Source organism: Megalops cyprinoides, chromosome 2, assembly GCF_013368585.1.
Source record: "Megalops cyprinoides isolate fMegCyp1 chromosome 2, fMegCyp1.pri, whole genome shotgun sequence".
NCBI classification, from domain to species: Eukaryota; Metazoa; Chordata; class Actinopteri; order Elopiformes; family Megalopidae; genus Megalops; species Megalops cyprinoides.
The window spans coordinates 42621526-42640872 of record NC_050584.1 but is presented as its reverse complement, the minus strand read 5'-3'; the positions used below and the strand labels follow the sequence as shown (position 1 = coordinate 42640872).

The 19347-nt window shown below is 42.9% G+C and overlaps 1 protein-coding gene across 1 annotated transcript; it reads left to right on the top strand.

Annotated features, from left to right (window-relative positions):
* Positions 1-827: 827 nt before the first annotated feature.
* Positions 828-18954, top strand: mfsd14a1 (major facilitator superfamily domain containing 14A 1). The gene is made up of 13 exons (XM_036521808.1): positions 828-845; positions 932-1033; positions 2957-3052; positions 6330-6392; positions 6971-7098; positions 7364-7478; positions 8378-8596; positions 9578-9691; positions 11358-11429; positions 11662-11774; positions 16647-16744; positions 16904-17070; positions 17260-18954. The coding sequence occupies exons 1-13, from the start codon at positions 831-833 to the stop codon at positions 17470-17472; spliced, it is 1515 nt and encodes a 504-aa protein (XP_036377701.1). The 5' UTR covers positions 828-830; the 3' UTR covers positions 17473-18954.
* Positions 18955-19347: the final 393 nt, after the last annotated feature.

Sequence of the window (19347 nt, the reverse complement as noted above, 5' to 3'; positions counted from 1 at the left end):
ACAATCGTACATCGTTTTACAATCGTAAAAAATCGCTACATTTGCTCGCCTGTAAACACCTAGCGTTCAACTATGAAATTTTGGCATGTAGTGCGAGGTGGGTTTTTCGAGTTTGGATGATAGATTGTTAGGAAGTGAAGATCGAGGAGTATTTGATTATTTTATCGATAATTTGTGGAGGATAAACTTGTGGGAATATATTGTATTCAGCGCCTCAGTGTAGTACATTTAATATAATGTGTAATTTTGTATTTTTCATCCGATGGTGCTGGTTTTCCTTTCGTCTTTCAATATTGAAGAGGCCATTCCTACAAGATTTGGCCCCATCTCCCCTGATTAGTACCCTCCACTCAGTGTCATGTGTCAAAGTGTCACGCTTCAACGTGATACTTTCAAGATCCAGCAACAATTCCTGTTTCCGTGGTACTATAGTACGCTACAGCACATATTAAGTGTTTTCAAGTACACAAGCAAGATCATAGGCTCTCGCAGCAGCCAAATCACGCTATCTAAATGCCGTTACAATATTTATTGTAGACACTTACGCCGATATCGGCTTGCAACTGAACAGCTGTGTCGTATCACGTCCTTTGAGCGTCTGCCCTACACTTGTTGGAGTAGAACGGGGGTGGTGCTAACCAGTGCGTCGTGTATAATGCTACAGTACCCACTATGAATCGATGACTTCTGCAAATAAGATCGAGAGCCTTCTTTTAACAGGCGTAGCTCTCTTCCAATCAAACATTGGTGCAATTCGGCTTGCTCTTTGTAGCTCCCAATCGCATTGTCGTGTCGCGCAGGCAGGGAGGGCTATGTGGTAGTTCAGGAAGATGGGATATAGCGAGGTAGACAGATAGGAAATCGTTAACATTAGCCAAATCATTTTACAATTTTGGAGTCTTAAAATATATGTCCCCTTTCTGTCAACCAGCATGGATACAAGTTAACGATGACGGGAGAAAAAAAGAAGAAAAAGCGGCTGAACCGCAGCATTCTTTTGGCTAAGAAAATTATAATAAAAGATGGAGGCAGTGTGAGTTAAATATTTATTTTTGTCTGGTAGCTAGCTAACGTTATTGACGTTAGGTAACAAATCACTTTGTCTTCTTGTTTTGATCTTTTCTCGGTAGCTTGCTAGCTATATGGTATCTACTCTGTTCTGTCCAAGAAGATAAATGTTCTTTCTTTTCTAATCTTTCAGATATAATAACGCTTAGCTAACCGGCTAAGTTAGCGCTAAGTCAGTTAACTTAGATAAAATGTAATAGCTTGCTGGCTTACTTACTGAAGTCAACTGCAAAATAGAAAGGAAGGTTGGGATAGTTTAGTGTTTGCTTGCAATCTCATTCTTAAACAATATTGGTTAACCTGTCATATAGAGAGTTCACAACAACTGTGCTGACAACATAGCTTCTCTAGCTTGCTAGTTAGCTTGCTAGGTGATTGCATTCAAACAAATGTCGACAGTATGTTAGCTACATAGCCGACTTAGCGCTAACTTAGCGTGCTAGCCGATTTTATTATAACGAACACTAACAGGCTCTTCAGCTGTCCAGCTATCTAACCACATAGCCAAATAATAATAATAGCATATGTCTTCTTGGACAGAATAGAGCAAATGCCATCTAACTGTATGACCTGCATTTTTCATGTAACAAACACAAAACATATTTTTGACCCAATTCTTTTGTAATAGTGCTTTAGGAAAATATGCTACCATCAGGATCCACATGTCGGTACACGCAAAGATACTTGTTAGGGTTATATCCGCGGTAGCTTTGTCGAAAACGTAAACTTTGGTTCAGCCTACATTTCAGTTCATAAATCGCTATCCGTATACATAATGGGGTTTATTTAGGTTTCGTTTACTATTTAAGCCATGTAAGTACCAGGTCCCAGCTAACATAACATTTGTTGGTTTGTTCTAGGTTAAAGCTACGTAGCTGGAATAAAAACATTGTTCATATCTTATTTTCTATGATGCAACATAATTTTAAGAGCTAACTACTTCACATGTTGTTGACTTCAGTGCCACGTTTTGTGTAGTAAACAACACCTTTCATACTGTGGAAAGCCACAATACCGGTGTCACCCTATTCATGTGCAATGTGAGGTTTTCATTATAGAGTAAGGGCGCTTTTTGTTTGTCTGATATTAGATATTAAGTGCATGCCCTTGTAGCCCGGATTAGCTATAGCTCCATGCTTTCTTTAAGTCATATTTAATAATAAATGTTGTGTAGCCTAATGATCTTATTTCTAATAGCTCTTTGTATTATGTCGGTACTTGCGTTTGTAGCCGTCAGGTGAACAAAAATGATTAATCACCATTCTGCACTTACTGGAATGTTGTTCACAATTCAGTGGTAGTTGTAATTTGCATTTCAGCCTAAAGTATTAATTATGATTGGACCGGGCACATACACTTGTTTGTCCGTATCAGGTTACACTGTTTTTCCAAAGCAGCTTAGTATTAGTCACAAAGAACTGCTTTGCCTTAACTCACAAGATATACTATGTTTACTTTATTCTCACTATTAAGTAATTTATTGTTATTACTAAGTGCTCCACCCCATTCCCTTTTTTCTTATTGTGAAGTATAATAACAATAAACATTTGCAGGCTTGTTACAACACAAAAGTCTTGAGACTCTTCAAGCTGATAGTTGATACAAGAAGCAAGTTCACTCAAACCCGTGTTTAGCTGTTACATGCATTTTACTGCCAGGGCTTTGGGGAAAAAAAACCTGACACAGACGCTGGTGGTCAGGTGGAAGAAATGTTCTGTGCAGCTCTGGAAGTGGCAGTGTCAGCAGGGGAGTATAGTAAGCAGGCTGGAGCAGTTTGTTTTGAGCTCAGGTGGACCCGTGTCTTCACCACCACTGATGCTCCCCTGAGTGCTGTAGTTCTGGATCTTGTTTTCCTCTCCGCTGACAGCCTTTCTCTTTCTCCCTGCAGCCTCAGGGGATTGGCGAGCCCAGTGTATATCATGCTGTGGTGGTCATTTTCCTGGAGTTCTTCGCCTGGGGGCTGCTCACCACTCCGATGCTCACGGTAAGCGGCATCGCCAGTCTAATAAATCGAATCCACGCACCTCTTGCCTTAACCTATTACGCACCGGGAGACAGACCAGGAGAGAGGCCACAAGTGTAACTGAGTCCTAATCAAACAGAGTGACCAGATGACACATGAAGTGATTTGGGAAAAAAAAACACACAGTGCATCTGGGCTTGCTCTGGTGCTCTGAACAGATTGAATCAATTTTTTTCAAAAGATATAAAATGTGTTCTCATGTACTGTTGAAAAATAAAATCACTGTCTTTGTAAAATGGAAAGCACAAGGCAAAATAGCACCTGTTGCTAGGCCTTAGCGTGGATGTGGAGAACTACTAGTATCCTGTAGCAGACATGTACTGTGAACATTTAGTATTCCTGATGTTCACATTATGTGGATTACCAAGGCAGACTCAAAATAAGGCTTTTCATTCTCAAATTCTAGCTTTTTAATGAGTTGTAGTCAAGAGTTGTGGTCAGGTTCATTTCAGTATAGACAGCTTAGGAAATGAATTGAAATTTAATTCAGTAACCGAGCAATCTTCATAGAAAAGGATGACCAGTTTTCAATTTACAAATAGAATTTCAACTCATTTCATGTACTGACCAACTTGAAAGGGAATTCACCCCAGTTCTGTTTGTAGTGGTAGGTTTTTTATTTTCTTCATTTTCCCACTTCAGTTAAACAAAGCAGCATGGCTCTAAAGAACAGGAATGAGCCTCTTTTCCCCTCCTTTTCTGTGCTGCTCATGGTTTATGGGTGATGGAAGCCACAGTGTCCTGCAGAATGGTGCTCTCACTGTGTGTTGTCCATGTGGTTGGTGCTTTTATGCTGTAGCTTATCTCCTGTGAGGGGATGGGTGGGGATGCGTTTAGGTCATTCTGAGGGACATGACGAGCCGCTTCAACACCCTCTCTTCTGGTCCCCTCTTCATTACCATCAGCAGCAGCTTTGCCACCCTCATAAAGCCCTGAAGACTGCACAATTAAAGGCTAATAAAGGCACACTCTTTGTATTAATTCTACATGATTATCAGTTGGTTAAATACGTCCCTGCTCGATGCTGTCGAAATTTGGGCTTTTTCTCTTCTTTGGTGTGTCTTGAAATTTTACCCTTCCCTCAAACCCAGGAGGACCAGTATAAGAACTGACTCCAGAGTCAATGTGGGAAAAACAGCACAGCAACCTTGACTGAAACAGATGACAGTTCACATTTACAGCATTGACTAACTTTTAGTAGCTGCATTTGCGTGCCTTTGTGCACAGCTGGTTTAATGGGAATGTAGCCATTAAGGAAGGATCATCCAGGACATGGATTTCAGTGCAGGGCTCAGTAGAACTCCTGATCAGCCTTTGTGCCTTGACCAACTTAGAAGAAGATTAAAAACGCATCAATCTGATAAATGATGTCACTGTTTTGGAGCAAACGTTAAAAATTGTCTTGAGGCATATTTAGAGGTTGTGATTAAATCTTATATAATTTGTGCTCTGTATCTACAAGGGGTGCATATCGAGGGGTTGCGATTAAAACAAGGCAAAGATTGTACTTTTTTAGTAAGAGTTATGAAGACTCCAGTTTCCACTTCATTTGTAACACAAGCATTCATTTCCAGCAGGTCAGAGGAGCCCTTCCATCCTCCAGCTCCGTATTGTTTGTTAACAGGGATGGAGTAATCACCTGACTGTGACATTTCTCCCTGTCCTGCAAATGCACACACCCAGTGGTCACGAGGGCTTACTGTGGCTATTTGATTGTGATTCGTGTGCTTTAAAATGTCACACAGAATGTGTGTGTGTGTGTAATTACTATTAAAGTTCCTATGGTGCACCTTCAATAAAGTCTTCATCTGACCTGCTTTAGGAATGCGGGTAAATCAGGACCCGGTAACATGGGGTGTTATGAGGGAGCAGCTGGAGGCATATAGTCTGGTCTTTGAGATGACAGCAGAATGATGTTTAATGCTGTATGCAGTTATAATAATGTGTTGTGTTTGAAGGCAAGCACAGACAGCTGCTTGACCAGGAGTAGATATTCAGGAGCAGCTGTGCAGTCGTGTCCCGTCTTAATTCTCTCTGTGCCTTCCTTATTTAAATTTTTACTCAACTACTCGCAAAAGGCAACTGAACATAAAACATAGTGACAATTCCTGCATCTGAGCAGAACTGCAGGGTAGCATGCATGCCTTCAACCCTCCCAGTACACATGTAAGCCAATGCAACTACTTTTCACAACGCAAGTTATAGTGCACTGAGGCAGACACCCCTGACATTATCTGAGCACCACACAGGCACTACTGGTGCGAGAAACTAACCCTGGAAGACGGATCAACACCTGTCCTGGGCAGAAGGAAGCAAACTTGCTCTGCCACTGCGGGCGTACCCGGGCGCCTTAACTGTCTGAGCCACACAGGAGCCCTCCGTGGGTAGTCCACTATACCACACATCACAAGAGCCAACACGGTCAGTGCTGAAAGATTACATGTGCATCATTAGTCAGGTGATGTAACTCTGCCAAGTCCACACACCTGTGCTTATGAAAGTCCAGCCCCTTGGCTATGAGGTGATGGACTGAGTTGTGTTTGGTGCAATCAGAAGGGTGGCTCCATGAAGCATCACTCGCCATGTTGTACCTGCAGACCTGTGAATTTTGCCAGTATTACTCCTCGACCTTGCAGTCACTTCTGAAGGCAGAGCATTGAGCCCAGTTTTGTGTTTTAATCAGGTTGTAGTCAGAGGCGTCTCTTGGAATTTCGCTAATGAGGCTCCATCACTCCGCACTTCCTTTTGCCCTCATTAAATGGCATGTCTCCTCGAACACTCACCCTAATTTGTCAGACTCAAATTAAATTAAACCTTGCTGCTAAAATTAACCTTGGCTCACATTGGCATGCATTAAAATGTGTAATTTTTGATTGGAGATCACATTTCCAGATCATTTATTTTCTAAGTGTTAATGTTGTCTGCAGCTGTCAGAGATAGTAGCATTTTAATTTTGCATTTGCTGGTCAGGGCTGGATTCCTCAGGTGGTGACATTTTGACTTAGTGGTCAAACAGAAATATTAGTAGTAGTAGTAAATAGTAGTCAAATTAGCAGTAACAGAACCTGTGCATTTATCTATGGTGTGTGTGTGTGTGTGTGTGTGTGTGTGTGTGTGTGTGTGTGAGAGAGAGAAAGAGAGAGAGAGTCTGTGTATGTGCATGTGTATGCATGTGTGTGTCTGTCTCAGAAATATAGGCTACATCGTCTCTGATGATGCATCTGTATCTCTCTTACAGGTTTTACATCAGACTTTCCCCCAGCACACATTCCTAATGAATGGGCTCATTCATGGTGTCAAGGTGAGGTGCGAGATAACTGCCTGTAACACATGCTGAAGCTATGTGGTGCGCCGGCACCGTTTGCTTTTGCGATATGTGATATGATGTGATATGATATTGTCCTCACTTTTGGGAACCCTGGTAACCAGAGTTGAACCTTGGAGCCACTACAATCGTTTGAAGACTCTGCGTGTGCTGTTGACATTTGATTCTTTTCTGATTCAGTGATTCTGGATAAGGGTTCCATCGTTGCCTGTTTCTTTGTATAAGCTTGCAGGAAAGCTCTTGTGAAACTGCAAGAAGCCATCTTTATTTTACTTTTCATTGATTGTATCTTACATAACTGCAAAAGTTACTGTGGTTTTTGCACTTGTCAGTTAAAATTTTCTTTTTTTATACTGCATATTATTATACAGTATAAGTTAAATCACCACTTACAGCACCAATACGTTTTTTTGTCCTGTGAAGGACATATTTATGTGAGTATGTGGTTCTACATAGGCGACGCTGGCATATACACTGTTCAGACAGTGATGAGTGAATATATGGAGCTGTAACCCCTCCCTTGTCCCTATGGGACATGTTGCTCTCTCCCTCAGGGCCTGCTGTCCTTCCTGAGTGCCCCCCTGATTGGGGCCCTGTCAGATGTGTGGGGTCGCAAGTCCTTCCTGCTGCTGACTGTCTTCTTCACCTGTGCCCCCATCCCCCTCATGCGGATCAGCCCCTGGTGAGTACCCACCATACCCACACACACACACACACACACACACACACACACACAAATACCTATCACCAGGCTGAGGCACTGAATGAACCTTCAGGAGTTCAGTGGTGGATTTTTGTAGATTCTATATATTCTAGAGTCTATGTGAGCCCTCACACCCTGGGATTGCACTGGTTTCTTCCTGGCAGACCGTTGCTCAGTCCTCTCCTTATAGTGTAGCTGCTTTAATCCAGTCAGTTGTATTGACTCCCATGTTGTCGTCGCACAGGTGGTACTTCGCAGTCATTTCCATGTCGGGCGTCTTCGCCGTAACCTTCTCTGTGATCTTCGCCTACGTGGCAGACATCACGCAGGAGCACGAGAGGAGCACAGCCTACGGTTTGGTGAGAGCGCGAATGATTACAGCAGTAACCCGGTCGGTGCGTCACACCCAGCTCCAATGAGAGTGTATGTGATTATAGCAGCACCCCAGTCAGCGGCACCGACAGCGGGTTACAGGGCTCAGCGTGGCTCTGGGGAAGCGCGGTCTGGGCTGATGTAATATGTCTGTGTGCAATGACAGGCTGTATGTAATGAGGGGTGGCTGAGATCATAAGTCACCTGATGGCTGATGTCGACCTGCTGTCACAGCGCTGGGTTTCACCATCATCACAAGCAGGCTGTGTGTGTGCATGTGTGCTGCTGACTGATGTGTTCTCAGCTCTGCTGTTTCCTCCCTTCATTCCTTAAGCAGCACCTGGATTAGTGAAGGCTGGGCTGGGCTGCTGTTTGCTTGTTAAGGTGGTTGGAAACAGAGACGGTCTGGGTGAATCACTTCTGCGCTGTCCTTAGCGTAATGCTCATAACTCGCTCTCTTGCGGCATATTGGTTTCTTTTTGCATCGTCAGAGTGAGGTGCACAACTGTTAAAAATTAATTTGATCCATTAATATTATCTGTCAACCTCATTTTATACTGCCTGTAGAAATTCAACTGTTTAAGCAAGTAAATTAGGCTTGAGAGAATGTTCTTTTGTTTCCATGTGCAAGAGGCTTTGGGCAATGGGTTATGGAAATGCCAATACAGTGGTTTTTATAAGCCATCACATGTCATTTCTGCCTGCCTGAAATTAAACAAGCTGAAATACGCTGAAATTGCACATTTGCTATGCAAAATGTACAGTGTACAGTATAGAAAATTGCATGATTTAGAAAAATAACATAAGTGTTCATACGTTAGCAGAGATGACATGCTGCTGGAACCATGGCCTCTTCTCTGACACGCCCCAACCCCACCCCCACCAGGTGTCGGCGACGTTTGCGGCCAGCCTAGTGACCAGTCCAGCAATCGGGGCATACCTTTCCCGGGCATATGGCGACACGCTGGTGGTCATCCTGGCCACGGCCATCGCGCTGCTGGACATCTGTTTCATCCTGGTGGCCGTTCCTGAGTCACTGCCAGAGAAAATGAGGCCAGCGTCCTGGGGTGCCCCCATTTCCTGGGAGCAGGCTGACCCTTTCGCTGTGAGTTTCCCCTCACTCTCTGGTTCATCCGGTCCAGGCTCCTTCCTCTGACTCCGCTCTGGAATCTTAAAACCATGTGATGTTTGTTTGTATAAATGTAGCAGCAGTGTATCGTGGGAAATGGGGTGGCAGTGTAGCACCACTGGGGCACTGCTGCTATACCCTTGGATGAAGGTACTTAACCCAGAATTGCCTCAGTAAATACCCAGGTGTATAAATGGGTAACATAAAAAATTGTAACCTATGTAAGGCACTCTGGATAAGAGCTTCTGCTAAAGGCCAATAATGTAATGTAATGTAATGTAGTACCCACATGCATGATGTAGCGTTCTGAACCACATCCTGAATCCTGTAAGCCCAGAGCCAGATCTTCCGGCACCAGTCAGTAACAGAAGCTGGCCTTACAACACACTAAAATCAAAGTAGAGAAGTGGGGGAGAAACGTTTGATTGATTTGATTTATTTCAATTCATTTTAGTTGTCTAGCTTTTCATTCACTTTCTAACCAGTGCAAGTGGGACCGTGCATAAACATCACAATGACGTTCTCACAAGACATTTTTTAACAATGTCGACATGTTTCTGGGTGGCTTAAAATGATCATAGGGCTGCGGAAATAACGGCTTTTTTGGAGTGGGTTTTGCCTTTGTGTTTCTCCACACATTTAAAATGATCTGGCTGGTGGTAATGCCAAGCGCGTCTTTGACAAGAAGAGGAGGGTTGGTGTTCCTGATAAATCTCCAAGTGTATCATACAGAAATTTTTGACTTCTCATTTAACGACTAGTCTGTTGGCTGCTTTTCACGTGGAACACAGTATCCAGTCGAGTATTCGTGTCCTTGGCAATGGGGTGGTTTCAGGGCGTAAGGCCTGAGTCGCAAGATAAGATAGTGGCAGTGACCATTTGGAGGGTACGTGGTTACAAAGATGCAGTTGCCCAATCAGGAGGCTGACCAGATGTCCCCTTTCCCACTCTCCGCAGTCGCTGCGCAAGGTTGGCCAGGATTCCACGGTCCTCCTCATCTGCATCACTGTCTTTCTGTCTTACCTCCCGGAGGCGGGCCAGTACTCCAGCTTCTTCCTCTATCTCCGACAGGTACTGAAATGCACCTTTGGTACCAGTCAAAGGTTTGGACACACCTGCTCACAGAAGAATTATTCTTTATTTTTACTGTTTTCCACATTTTAGAATAATAGTAAATACATTAGTGCTATGAAATGGCACAAATGGAATTATTACTAAAAAGTGTTAAATAAAAACTTATATTTATATATATATATATATATATATATACTTATATTTTAGATTCTTCAAAGTAGCCAAAAAAAATTTTTTTTGAAAGAAATTCATACATAGGCATCGACTTTACTATTCATATTTGTCTAAGAAACAAATTTCAAGCGTTTAAGCATGAGTCTTAATTCAAAATGTCTTTAAATGCATGTTTTCCATTATCTTAATCAGGTGTGTCCAAACTTTTGACTGGTCCTGTCAAGGTAGAAGGCAAGGTTAACCTCAGTCCACTGGCTCGTTACAGTCATCATTTGACCTGTTTTAAAAAGATTTTTTAAAAGGTGTGGTCATTTCATGATCGTGTCAGGAACGTTTCAGTAGGTGTCAGTGATGGAGGCTGCTCAAATTTATAGGCCTTGTTTAACATTTGAGTGTCTCCGGGTGTAAAGAATGTGTGTTAACAAGAAACCTGATCGCTGCTTTGAAGCGAGCCAACATCGTGATTCTCAGAGCTGAAACCTTGCACGTTGTCTAATGAAATGACCTTTTAACCCTCGTCTCCTGCCAGTAAGGCGGAGGGCTGTCAGATCGTCTTGTGAGATAGTATTCTTATTACACGTTGACTAATTTGTGCATCCTTTGTTTTGTAGTCATGGCACGTTACTAAGGAAAACGGTGCTGCTTTGCTAATGGCAGTCCACAGAATCAGCAGAACTGAACAGAGACTGGAAGAGTCTGGGCATTTAGAGATATGAAGGATGCTGGTGCCACCTACGCTCAGACCAGCGGTGCAGCGAGGGCTTTAGATTGACATTTCCTCTTTAAAGTGCTCTCCTCCAAGGCAGGAGCACACAGCGGCCTGTGATTTGTGGTTATTGCTGTCGGGTTGGCTGGGCAGCGGAGGAGAGGATGGTGAAGCCTGGGGCTGACAAGAAAAGAGAAAGAATAGCCAGTTTTAAACTCAGTTCACGCTGCTGTCAAGTCTGATTGTCCTGTGGCGTTATCGCTCAACACGTTCTATTTACAGGAACTGGTCACGCCAGTCAGACTCAAAGTGTCTGGTTTCATCTCTTTGCTCTCTTCCAAACACACAGTGTTTACAGTTGGAACAGCGTGTATAGCCACACCTGTTAATCCACACAATGTTCTGTTTTGGTTGTTGCCTGTAGAACAGATGTGACTCTTTTTTTTTTTTTTTTTTTGAAGGTGTTCACCTTATCAATCATTCATTCACAATTTTTTTTTTTAAAGATGAACACCTTCATGCGCCCATTTGTTAACACTTCTGTTAGATTGACTTAAACTCAGTTTCAGCATTTCTGCATTTCATGCTTCAGAACAACTGGCAAATGGACAGTGGACCAGTATCCTGTGATATTTTGTCAATATTTCTCAACATTTGGCAGGAGCGTAGACACTGTTTGAGATTTAGCTGATGTCGTCTGTTGCCGTCTGAAGGCTAGTTTAAGTGCTGCAAACTATCATCCAGCGAACAAGCATTTGCTGATCCATTTTCTTTTGTTCGCAGGTCATAGGGTTCACCTCAGAGACGGTGGCAGCCTTTATCGCAGTGGTGGGAATCCTGTCCATCTTGGCGCAGGTCGGTCTTATCATTTCAGGATGTCCAGCCTTTTTTTTAATTGCCCATCTCTTAAAGATTTTCATAATAAAATACAATAATACTTAAGAGAAGAGGTTCATATCATTTGTCAGAGAAGTCAGGAATTAAACTTTGCATTGGTGACTGACCGCCACAGTGGGGCTGTATTATGATTCGCCGTTGTTGCTGTGGAAGCAGCAGGAGGTGTAAGGCATTCCTCCTCTCTCTGTAGACGGTGGTGCTTGGGATCCTCATGCGCTCCATTGGGAACAAGAACACCATCCTGCTGGGCCTTGGGTTTCAGATCCTGCAGCTGGCCTGGTATGGCTTTGGGTCGCAGCCGTGGTGAGTTTCCTGTCCCCATCGCTCTTTGGAAGCGCAAGCGCCACGTTTGGAGTGCTCCAGGGTGCAGCAGGCCAGAGCTTCCACAAGAGGGCAGACTGGTGCTTTGGTTTTGTAGCTCTCCTACACATGCTCCTATATAGGAAATACTGGCATCGGTTTTCTGAGCAAATATATTTTATTACAAGCACACAGTATTTTGGTTAAGCCTGTTATAGAAAACATGAGCTTGGTATACTGAAGTTCATATCTAATTATAAGACAACATTTGTTTGACAAAGCTAAATTAAATAAAACTTTGAGAAAAGCACAAGAAAAGCAATAAAATGAGGAATAATGACAAATAAAAGGAATAAAAATAAAATGGGATAACTACTGAGGGCCAGTGATGATCTGACCCATTACTTGAACACCTCCAGTCTTTCTGTGATTTCATTCTCAAGTGAAAACAGAAGATTGAGAGAAATGTGGTGACCAAGTCCTGAAGATTAATTCTAGCAGGGGACTGGACTGAACAAAAAGTGTAGAGGTTCTGTGTTGAAAGTGAATTGAGATATTCAGTCAATTGTTGTGACATTACATGCAAATGCCTCAAAGAAAGTATTCCTATGAAATAGCAGGGTTCAGTGTAATTGCACATGTTCACATACATGTGACAAATAGATACAACATTAGCTAGCTGTCTTAACTGGGTTTTACAATATGCTTGAATAATCTCTGTAGAGCCTCCTATTCTATATAGCTAAACCGATTGGAAAGCTAATCACTCAGCTAAGTGGCTAGCTTGGTAACTGTCAAGTAACAACATATCCATTTGATGCCCTTTCCTTGTAATGTATCAGAAATTAATGGTAGCCCAGTACATGTAAACCTTCTGAAGCATATACACTATATGGCCAAAAGTATGTGGACACCTCTCCTAATTATTGAGTTCAAGTGTTTCAGCCACAACGATTGTTAACAGGTGCATAAAATCAAGCACATAAAATCTCCAGGGCCACTGAGTGCTGAAGCGCATAACACGTAAAAACCTGTCCTCTGTTGAATCACTCACTAGAGAGTTCCAAACTGTCTCTGGCTGCAACATCAGCACAAGAACTGTGCATCAGGAGCTTCATGAAATGGGTTTCCATGACCAAGCAGCTGCACACAAGCCAAACATCACTATGTGCAATGCCAAGCAATGGCTGGAGTGGTGCAAAGCACGCTACCACTGGGCTCTGGAGCAGTGGAAACATGTTCTCTGGAGTGATGAATCGCACTTCATTATCTGGCAGTCTGATGTTATGTTATTTGGCGGATGCCAGGAGAGCGCTACATACTGGAATGCACAGTGCCTACTGTAAAGTTTTGTGGAGGAGGGATAATGGTCTGGGGCTGTTTTTCAGGGTTTGGGCTAGGCCCCTTAGTTCCAGTGAAGGGTAACAACACAGCATACAAACACATTTTAGACAATTGTATGCTTCCAACTTTGTGGCAACAGTTTGGGGAAGGCCCTTTCCTGTTCCAGCATGACTGCCCCTGTGCACAAAGCAATGTCCAGAAAGACATGGTTTGATGAGTTTGGTGTGGAGGAACTCCAGTGGCCTGCACAGAGCCCTGACCTCAACCCCATTGAACACCTTTGGGATGAATTAGAACGCCGATAACGAGCCAGGCCTTCTCGTCCAACATCAGTGCCTGACCTCACAAATGCTCTTTTGGCTGAATGGGCACAAATTCCCGCAGACACACTCCAAAATCTTGTGGAAAGCCTTCCAAGAAGAGTGGAGGCTGTTATAGCTGCAAAGGGGGGGGGGGGCAACTCCATATTAATGTCCATGGTTTTGGAATGGGATGTCCAATAAGCTCATATAGGTGTGATGGTCAGGTGTCCACATACTTTTGGCCATATACTGTATGATAGTGTATGGTTATAGGTTATGTGCTTTCAGCGCATACCATGACCCCTCATTGGGTCGTTTTTTTGATTGATTTATTTTGTTGTGGTTTGGGATGTGACAGCTCAGTTCTGAAGAAATCATTCTGGTGTTTACATAAAGGTAGGTACGGAGTCACTGTATTTTTTTTGAAATGTGTTTCATTTAGGTAAAAGGTGGCAGTGTGGCGTAGTGGTAAGGAGCAGGGCTTGTAACTGAAAAGTTGCAGGTTCAGTTCCCTGCTGGGACACTGCTGCTGTACCCTTGGGCAAGGTACTTAACCCAGAATTGCCTCAGTAAATATCCAACTGTGTAAATGGGTAATGTAACATTATAACTTATGTAAGTCACTCTGGATAAGATTGTCTGCTAAATGACAATAATGTAATGTAAAAACTGAATGTAAAAACCTGAATAAACCAATGGAATCCCTTCCTGCAGAAGCTACTTGAATATACAACAGCTCATATTCTATGTAGGAACAGCCTGTGTTTGCCACAGCTTTCCAAGATTCCAGTTTACTCCTACATGACTCACTATGATGTCATACAGTATGTTATCTTATTTATTTGGTATGCCCAGGTCTTTTATTTCTTTGATTGTTGTATTTGAATGAGTAGGATCATTGTAGTCATTTGGTTTTTGACTGTTTTCTCGCAAGTGTGCGCCTGTTGCTGTTGCAGAGACAGAAGTAGACCATATGGCATCACAAGTCACCAATAAAATCATGACTCACTCAATTAAATATTTGCCTCGCTGTAAGTGCAGTGGAATTTCTGTGCCATAAATTTCCACAGTCAAATCTAGTTACCGCTGTGGAAAGGAGCGTAAATGAAATGCACTCTCTCACCCCTGTCTCCTGCCAGACGGCATCATCAGTTCTTTGCATCAGAACAATCTGATGGTTTCCTCAGATTCCTCAGTGGTGGAAAATGCAACATTACATTAAAAATGAACACTGAAAACACTAAAAACATGTAATATAAAAAAATGCACAGATTGCACAGATTGGTTTTGGTGAATGTTATAACGTAGATTCCTACAGTTAAGTAATATTCAGGTGTGCACTGGAAGTGAGTCATTTGCAGTGTAGTATATAGGTTGTGATTGTATAGTGCATGACGAGCAGACAGGTGTCTGTACATTTAATAGTGACAAGTTTGGCTTTTTCAATTTCCATATGTTAGTGAAGATGCACTAACATATTGTTGGGTGATCTCTTTGCCAGATGACAAGTTCAACAACTAAATTGTGTGGTCAGCACAAGTTATTGTCATTCTCATAGTCTTAGAGTTGCGGTAATAATGTCATAATCTGCTGTTGCATAAACAAAGCGTTGGGAGACTTAAAACTGGAAGTTTTCTGTCATCATCTAATTTTTCCCTTGTAAACAGAGCACAGACATAGCTTTCTGAGATGCTATAGATATTTGTTAAACCTGCACTTTTTTTTCCTCATTTCTGGGTTCTTAAATGCAGTTATTGTTGTGTCTAGACAAAGTTTCCTGTTCTTCAGAAATGGATAACTGGTACGTTGACACTTCCGAGAGCTGAATCATGTCTAGGCCATTAGCTTTCAAAACTTTGCTACTGTGCACACACATTCTATGCAACAACCCCACAATGCAGGAAGCATGATTATTACCAGGTTTGAATTTTATCACTATGGGTGGAGAAACACCGTGTGTAAAAACAGTTGATAACTCCTCATATCAGTGGTCATACATGTAATTTCAGAGGCTGCTCCTTGTCATACTACACCACCTATTTAGACAATGCGAATGCAGACATATCGAGGAACATTCATGATCTCACTTCTGTGTGTTTTCCCCAAATTTAACAATTTCTTAAAATAGATAGAATATTTATTTTTTATTGGTGTACCAGGAAAAGGAAGTCCAGGATTTTACATGAAGATCTAAACATTAGATAGTTGAAACAATACCTGGAACGCATTCTGAACTGTAATCCTTCACTGCTTGTCTCTACAGAGGAAATACAGCTGACCTCTAAACCCCTTTGATACTCCTCATTGGAATCCCTTATTGCTACATGACTGTCAGAAACAGTCCCACCCAGTCCTCTTTGAAAGGCATAAGGCCTAACATACATGCACATGTGTATGTTGAAAGCAAAATGAAGCAAAAGAAAAATGGCTCCTCAGTCCCACCCCATCTGACAGAGTGATAGAAGTTTCACAACCCCATTGGTTGTGAACTATGCCCGTTCTGAGTCCAGCTCTGTCAGCAGCGCCACAGCCACGGGACCAGATGTACACTCTTTTACTGCATTTTGTTGGGTGAATCTGCTTTGATTTAAAAAGCCACAGTGCATATCAGTGGTCAAAATATTTGCGTGGACTCTGAAGCAGCTGGGAAGGGCTGTTCTCGCCCTTGTAAACAAACAATTCAAACAGTTCAGGACGGCCAGTCCTAATGTTCACAGTTTTACCCTTGAGAGGATCGTCTCTGGCTGTGTACCAACAATGCAACATGTATCCAGATAAAAAACTCTGATGTCTATGTTTGGCCCTAATTCTAAAATAACTTTTGTGTGTTGGTCTGTACAAAGATAATTATTCAAAATATACAATATTGTGTTCAGTTTTTTGCTGGTGTTTTTTTTTATTTCTTTATGGTCTGAATGGTAGCGATAATAATTAATAATAATAATAATAATAATAATAATTACAATATGAGTGGGAATTGCAATTCCTGAGTCTAGTGCAGGCCTTTTCAGTGTCTAAACTGCTTCAGTTCTTTGCGTGTGGGTGGGATATGTATAATGGACTGTAATAGGGTGTGAGGTGTATGATGTGTATCAGCTTGGGAGAGCTGCTGGGCGCTGCAGGCCTGTCCCCTCGGCCCGCGGCAGGATTCCTGGACAGGGATTGGGGCTTGCACTCTCAGAGACACACACGTACACGTACTGTAACAGGGTGTGCTTTTACTCCGCAGGATGATGTGGGCAGCAGGAGCTGTGGCCGCAATGTCCAGCATTACCTTCCCCGCCATCAGTGCCATCGTGTCCCGCAACGCCGACCCGGACCAGCAGGGTGAGTCGGGAAGGAGTTTTACACGACCGCGTTGCTGTCTGTCTGTTCACTGTATTTGAACAGTGTTACAGGCAAAACAACACAAGTGAAGCAGGGGTTGACGTTTTTTTCATTGCTGGCAGTCAGAGTGACTGATGCCTGTGGGTCTCTGGGTTACAGGAGTGGTACAGGGCATGATCACAGGGATTCGAGGGCTTTGTAATGGGCTGGGACCGGCGCTCTACGGGTTTGTCTTCTACCTGTTCCACGTGGAGCTGAACGAGATGGACGCTGTGGAGAGCCCTGACAAGGACACTAAACCCAACATGGCCAACCCTACAGATGAGGTGCCTGCTCTCTGTCTCTCCAAACCAGCATGATTACCACAGATTACCAATCAGTCAACTCAAGCATACCATCACACAAAAATCGGGAACCATTTTAACCGGTCTAGCAGTGCTGTCCGATTGGGCTGATGATGATGCATCAATTTGACACCCACCCCCCTTCATGCCTGCTTGTGTTTGTCATTCCAGAGTGCCATCATCCCTGGGCCACCCTTCCTGTTCGGAGCGTGCTCAGTGCTGCTGTCACTGCTGGTGGCCCTCTTCATCCCCGAGCACAGCGGCCTCAACCTGCGGGCCGGCAGCTACAAGAAGCACAGCAACGGAGCGCAGAGCCACTCCCACAGTCCCCAGGCGGGGGGCGCAGAGGGAAAGGAGCCTCTCCTGGAGGACAGCAGCGTATAGCCCTGGTGGCGGGGGGGATGGAGATGCCACAACCCCTTGCCCTCCCTCCTGTGAGCTGCAGTAGGGGGCACTGTCTCCGCAGCTCAGAGTGGGCCCGCTTCTCACCTTTTACCAACTGGCTGGCTGGAGGACTCCATGCAGCGTGGGCGCACTGCCTGGAGTGAGGTCCAGAGAGAGAGAGAGAGAGAGAGAGAGACGCTGGAGCAGGCAGTGTATCAGCGTGGGAGAGTACCGGGCCCTGCAGGCCTGTCCCCTCGGCCTGCGCCAGGATTCCTGGACAGGGATTGGGGCTTGCACTCTTAAGAGACACACACATACACGTACAGCATACACACATGCTGAAGGATTTTTCGTTTTGTTATTACTTTAAACAAGCTCTGTGTGTGTGTTATTTTTAAATCTTTTTTTTTTTTTTAAAGACAGCCTAGACAAAGATGTGTAAAATTTCCTGTCCAAAGAAATAGGCAGAATAACAGTTCAACCTCATCTGTCAATGTTTAGTTATTAATGTTCATCATTATTGAGGATTGGCAAGTCGCAGATAATCTTGTTTATTTTTATTAAATGTATGAGAGTAAGGGAAATGTAGGCACTCTGTACCACTACACTGTCCACTGAGTTCATGACTGTAATGGATCAAAATCTTCACTACTAAAAATGTTAGTTCTAAGCCCATGGAAAGCCCTGCCCTTCCTGTTTATATGGACTGAATCCAATATAAAGTATCTTTTTTTTTTTTATTCATTTTGTGGAGACAGGTCAAAGCTGCTTTGTACAGAAGACAATTCCGTTAATTGCTGGTGGCAGAAGAGAGCTTTTTCATCAAAATGTGTAAGGCCATCTTATCCATGGCACGATGCTGCTTTCATAAGTACCAGTCAGTTTTGTTTGTTTGTTTTCTTTGAATTGTCCTGTATGCACCAGGTACTGATTTTTGTTTCTGTTGTTAACTGTACCAAGAGGATAGCTGTGCTAAAGACTTCATGACTGAAAAAGTTGCCTTTAAGTGACTAATATTACCCAACCTGAATGAAGAATTTCTGTTCTGAAAAGGGTTAGTAATCGTAATATCGCTCCCATTGGAGCTTCTGTGCATTTCAAAAGCTTATTTGTTTGTTGTCGTCCTTCTCAATTTCACATTTCTAACACCGCATCTTTGTGAAGGTTGGCAACACAGTACTGTACGCAGAGACAAGACGAATTGTAGTACACTTCATAAACCTGTGGACAGTCTTAAATTCTAGATGTGATATCAATGTGACCACTGATTTTTTAAAAATAGAGAATATATATCAAATTAGATCATAAATTAGGATTATGACTGTAAATTGAGATGTATGTGTGTTGTTGCATTAGAACAACAGGGTTAGAGAAAACCCTTTTATGTGCTGTTGTACAAAAGACTGCCAGTGTGGTAATTGGTATTATGGTTTGGCTGTTAATAGTTTTGAAACATCTAAAGGCATTTTTTCTTAGAGCTGTGGGAGCTCTGCATTTTCTGAATGCTGTCAACTTAAAAAGACAGATTTAACCTGCAGCATTTTGAAAAGTTTAGCTACTGCACATAAGAATGATTGTCTTTAATACTGTAGTTTGAAGTTTCAAGTGCATTGAAGTGACCAAATCCCAGAAGCTAAGTGAGGTGGAATGGTTAGTAACAAGCTCTGACTGCTCTCATATTTCTTTGTGTACAGATTTGATTTGTGCCATATGTAAATTTCTTTCACCTCGTTTGATTACTAAAGGCCCTTTTGTTTCTATGTTTTAGACACTTGTGTGTTGGAGGTGCATTGCCCTAGAATGTATTGTTCAGTGCAGTTCTTTTGACTATGCTTTCAACACAGTGATGCACTGGTGTCGGTTTGAGCTACAGCG

Coding starts and splice junctions, on each gene's coding strand:
- mfsd14a1 (XM_036521808.1), top strand. Junction 9,692..11,357: donor TCTTCCTCTATCTCCGACAG/GTACTGAAATGC, acceptor TTTTGTTCGCAG/GTCATAGGGTTCACCTCAGA. Junction 11,775..16,646: donor GGCTTTGGGTCGCAGCCGTG/GTGAGTTTCCTG, acceptor TTTACTCCGCAG/GATGATGTGGGCAGCAGGAG.